This window comes from Syngnathus acus, chromosome 8 (assembly GCF_901709675.1).
Source record: "Syngnathus acus chromosome 8, fSynAcu1.2, whole genome shotgun sequence".
NCBI lineage: Eukaryota > Metazoa > Chordata > Actinopteri > Syngnathiformes > Syngnathidae > Syngnathus > Syngnathus acus.
In genome coordinates this window covers 4634847-4639938 of record NC_051093.1, presented here as the reverse complement: position 1 = coordinate 4639938, position 5092 = coordinate 4634847, and the positions used below count along the sequence as shown (strand labels likewise).

At 45.0% G+C, this 5092-nt stretch overlaps 1 protein-coding gene across 1 annotated transcript; it reads right to left on the bottom strand.

Moving 5' to 3' along the window:
- Window positions 1–887: 887 nt before the first annotated feature.
- qtrt1 (queuine tRNA-ribosyltransferase 1) lies at window positions 888–4953 on the bottom strand. The gene is made up of 9 exons (XM_037256832.1): window positions 4655–4953; window positions 4352–4420; window positions 4138–4276; window positions 3814–4008; window positions 3541–3679; window positions 3389–3464; window positions 3209–3318; window positions 2751–2835; window positions 888–1695 (listed from the first exon to the last, which is right to left on the bottom strand). Exons 1-9 carry the CDS (start codon window positions 4934–4936, stop codon window positions 1543–1545), a joined length of 1248 nt encoding a protein of 415 aa, XP_037112727.1. The 5' UTR covers window positions 4937–4953; the 3' UTR covers window positions 888–1542.
- Window positions 4954–5092: the final 139 nt, after the last annotated feature.

The following is a 5092-nucleotide window of genomic DNA, read 5'->3' as shown; positions in this document are numbered from 1 at the left end:
GTAATTCTAATATTATACCCACTTCTCCATAATAATCAATTTTAGTCGAGGCAGATGTCATTATATAAGATCTTATTTAGGTTGTGCAGGTCTACCAAATGAAGCGACTGGTGTAATTATTTTTTATTTTTTTTTAAAGTAATACGATATATATATCAATTAAACGCCATCCTCCATCAACACCTTAGCCTCATTAGGAGAATAACAGAATAAGGCAACGGGAATCCACGCAACCCCTTCAAGTGTCCATCACAACTGCCTACCACTGAGTTGTTGGTGCACTTGAAAGTTCCAATACTGCTCTTTAATGAGCATGTTTGTCATGTTGCTTTTCTGAAACAACCCCCCTCCCCCCCTCCCCGATACATGACAACGCGTCCAATTAACGCAGTGAAAGCCTTAAACACTTTTCTGGGGCCCGATAATACGATTCTGCACGGCTTGGCAACTAAACCCCCCCCTACTTCCCTTCCTCTTTTTCACCAGGCATATTCCAAAATAAACAGCTAACACCCATACTGTAAATATAATCCTGCGATTAATTAAGATATCATAATCGCATAGACGCAGTGAGGAGAGAATATGGGCGTATTTGGAAGGGGGGGGGGGGCGCAATATGTGCTTTTAGTTTGCGGAATCACTTTATGCTGGAGTGCAGAGCTGTCACTGCTTCGCTTGGGAGATTATTCAGAAAGGGGTACACACTGGGCCAAATTTGAGAATTATTATGAAAATGAAGTGTGAATCAATATCCCAAGATATCCATCTTAAGGCCCGGGTTTTGTCCTTCTATAAGAACAGGTGTTAAAAATCAGTACGCATGTGCCCTCGCTTCACAGGAGCATGCAAGTATTATCTTAAGAGGACCAGCGTCCATTAGTCATCTCCAAGTGAGCATTATTTATCAGCCATGACCAATTGCTATTAATGCTCCATTGGTTTCTTGTGTGTATGCAGATATTTTGCCCTCTGCTGGATGTAACGACGAGCACCCACTTGGCTCGTCTTGTCGCGATGTACAGCAAAGTGCACGCGCTCATCACATTCGTGCTTGCGATGACAAATGAACACACCTCCTTTTAACACACCCATACGTGCAAAGAGCAAGACAGGCGAGGCGAAAAAACCATTTCTCCTTTCAGGTGGGTGGGCCTCACCGCGTAACCATGGCGACAGCACCCCAAAAAAAATAAAAAAAATGGTGCGCATCCCGTGAGACACGCTTTGTTTTTTTTGTTTTTTTCTCTTTCCAAACCTCATTTAAACCTTATTCAGTGGCGTATTATCATAATGTCTACTCTGAGGACAATTTGCAAAGGCTGCAGGTTGTTTGCCTTGCCACATAATAAAAGCTCCATCTCGGTGATCTAAAGCCGCACCCCCCCCCCCCCCCCCTAAAAACGCCCACGCACCCACAAAACAGGGTAATACAAATGTAACCAACGAATAAAAAACAATCATCTGTTTAAGAAACGATCTGTCGCTGTTCATCTGCGTGATCGATTAGCTGCATCTATAAAAAAAAGGATTGTCTCTGAGGTGTTACTCTAAAGTGATGTTGACGGAGGCCAGAGCATCCACAGCCCAGCTGGGGTACTGGTCAGGGGACGGGAACATACGGCGCATGAAGGCTCGTATAAAGTCTGGGAAGCGGCCTTGCACGATACTCTGCCGCACGGAACGCATCAGGTTGAGCTGCAGGGAAGAAAAAAAAAACATGTGGAATTATGCCATATTAAATTAAAATTACATTCCAATCTGACATTGTTAATTGGATTTGAATCGACTTCATGATGTAGTACAATGTAATTTTTAAATCGAAAAAAAAAAAAGCTCAATCCGACCTGGCCAGAAGGCTTTATTTTTTTTTACTATATATTTATTTATTTTTATTTTCAGGAGTTCAATGCTTAAAAAGGACAGTCGGCCTCTTCTTTCCTTGCAATTTTAGAGTCATCAGTGTGTAAACATCTCCACGGCAAGCTAACAATGACCACCGTAAATGCTGTTGGTTAGCGCTGTTATTTGGCGCTATTCTGTAATATTTGTAACAGTGCTAAAAAGGCTCATCCTTCACCCCTTGGCAGAGCGGGGTTCATCGATGAATCGCCATGTCTCCCGGTTTGTGCGGCTCAAATGGGATAGGGAGGCCCTCTTTTGAATAGTGATGTGTTGTATAAGTAGACAGCTACAGCGTGAGTGTGTGTGTGATGCCGCGGGACGCGTGTCACAAGGGGACACTCCTCACTGTTGTGTTATTGTCGTTTTGCACAGTTTGAAGGATGAGTCATATATCACGCTCTGTCTGTCACAGGGAATCTCTCACTGAGCTCAGAACAAAAGAGGGGCATTTGATTACTTGATTTTATCTCCAGTTGATGACAAGTCATCATTGCAGCACCCCCCCAAGAAAAACAATTGTTATTCCATGTTTTTTTAAAAAGGACATTGTATTGTCAATATAAAAAAAAAGAAAATGTGAAAAAAACATTTTTCATAAAGTGTAATTAAGCAGAAAGTCACATGATCTGTATGAGTGTTTTGGGCCTTTAAGGGGTGTGGCCTAGCATCAGGCGTTAGGGTCGGTGTTGTCGGCTGTTTCATGCACTTGTTTTCATTTTCATTTCCTGTGTGTGACTTTAGTGGCTTCTTTTTGCCGGAAACGTGTGACATAATGTTGCACTGTGTTATTTCCCTTTGTGTTTTCTGGCATTAAATGTGTCCTGAAGATACGCGGTCGCTATAGTTACCTGGTAGGCGATGTTGTGGATGGTGATGTGATGCATGGCTGCTGTGTCGCTCTTAAACAGAGCATGCAGGTACGCCCGGCTGTGTCTGAAACAGAACAAGCGTGCCTTTGCATATAAGTTGAATTATATCTTTGGAATTTTTTTTTCCCCATTTCAGCCTTTATAAAAGTCCTCTGAGGGTTGTACTAACATCATTTAAATATAATGCAACACAACTGCGAGTTTTTTTTTTTGGTTTGTTTTTGTAAGGCTTCCTCTGAGGTTTGTTTGTAGAAGTACGCAGCAGCTTTTAATAAGACCCAAAACGATATACTGTATCAATAAAATCTGCTTTGGCAAAAATAATTGTGCAGTTATGCCTTTCATGCTGAGAGGTTTTTAATATGTTGACCTGGGCAACTGATATTGTTAATGAAAATTTACAGATGTAGTTCTATCCCTTTACAAGTCTGGCCAACCTTTTGCAGGTGGGACACTGGCAGTCAGGATCAATGGGCTTGAAGTCCTTGGCATACTGCTTGTGCTTGACCTGCAGGGATCCCCAGGGTACCAGCGCCGAGCCGAACCTCTGAGGAACGACAGGCGTGACTGAATTTAACTCCTTTCAAAGTCGAGCCACATTGGAAGGAGGATCTTACCGCTGTCCGTGTGGGAAAGACGCAGTCGAACATGTCGCAACCCAGAGCGACGCACACCACCAAGTCCACGGCGTATCTGCGGCACGGATTGCAGGTCAGTTCAACCTTGAGCACACTGTGAAGCGTCAACTTCAGTCCTCCTCTGTACTTACCCAACGCCCATCAGGTAGCGAGGTTTTTCTCGAGGTAGGTGGTCAGTGCTGAGCGTCACCATCCGCCAAAAGTCATCCTTCTCTTCCCCTCCACTTAAGCCCCCGATTGCAAAGCCGGGAACGTCACGTTTAGTCATTTCTATGAGACACGCAGGGACGGTTCGGTAAATATTCACTTAGACACTTCATTAGGTACGCCACTGAATGACATTCAACACAAAATGCATAGATGGGTTCAAGATCGGCGCCTAACAACAGAATGAGACCGAGTACCATCGAGACAGGTTTTGCGAAGCCCGGCGTTCAGCCCGCCCTGGATGATGGCGAAAAGGTTTTGCTTGTGCGGATTCTTATTGGCTGTGATGCAGCGATCCAGCCAGCGAATAGATCTGTGCATGGCCTCCTCCACACGCGGCCCCGTCACTGTGCTGCTCACTACGTCGTCCAGCTGCATCATGATGTCTGAACCTGGACGAATTTGGCGATTTGGGCTATTCAAGAATCTTAAAAAAAAAAGAAATCTTTGCAGTACATTGATGTGGAGGAACCCACCAGTGGGTTTGCCTTGGGCCCCTATAATTGACAGGAATCACTGACCTAGGGTGTTCTGTATGGCGATGGACTTTTCCGGACTGAGGAGGATGGTTTCTCCGTCATAGGGTGACTTGAACGTGACCCCTTCTTCGGTCACCTCGGAGAGCTCCACAAGAGATACCATCTGGAAGCCTCCGCTGTCCTTCAAAGCAGTGGAAAGAATCTTATTTTAAATTGGTCTCGTACTGCAAGATAGAATATCACCTTAAAAAGTTACCGTCAACAGATTCCTTTTCCAGTTCATGAATCCATGCAAACCATTGGCCTTTTCGATCAAATCCGGTCCCTTTAGAAGCAGAACAAATAAAGGGGAGGGGGGGAGAACACTTTAATTGGTACGCTGTTGAAAACATGTCATCTATGACAGGAAGAACAGTTAAATGCTCTTCCACTAGATGGCATAAGGCACAATTAACCCGTGCAACCACTTTTTGATGACTGGTGTGCCTTGACATTTTTTCAAATATGTGCCTTGGCTCAATAAGGCTACATCTTTGCATGCTATCTAGAGATTCCGTACCGGCCTCATCCCCAGGTGGTACGTGTTCCCGAGACATATCTGACATCCGAGAGCATCCAGTTGATCCGAGGTGATTCCCTTCATGGTCCCCTGAGTGCCGACCGGCATGAAAACCGGCGTGCTAACGACGCAGTGCGGCAGCTTCAAGTCGCACGCTCTCGCTTTTGTCACCGGACACTCGGCGACGATGTGTAAAGTGAGGGGAGACGCGATGGCGAGCGCTTTCTTTAAAGACATGTTCGTGCACGGCTGTGTTTCCACGCAAGGACCGGTGGCGGCCATGTTGGTGTGAGTCACGTGACAGGGAAGTAGTTTGAGTGGCATACGTGTTCACCAACCGGAAATGAGATTCCGGAGAGGGCCTTTGAGATTTTAAGATATCCAATCAAAAGGGTCTACGAAGAAGGGGCAGAAAACAATAGCCAATAGAGATCAAAC

Excerpts from the sequence above, each read along its gene's own strand:
- qtrt1 (XM_037256832.1), bottom strand. The coding sequence starts at position 4,936 with ATGGCCGCCACCGGTCCTTGCGTGGAAACACAGCCGTGCACGAACATG. Across the intron at positions 3,680-3,813 it reads TCGCAAAACCTGTCTCGATG|AAATGACTAAACGTGACGTT; the intron begins GTACTCGGTCTC and ends CGTGTCTCATAG. Across the intron at positions 2,836-3,208 it reads CAGTGTCCCACCTGCAAAAG|ACACAGCCGGGCGTACCTGC; the intron begins GTTGGCCAGACT and ends GTTCTGTTTCAG.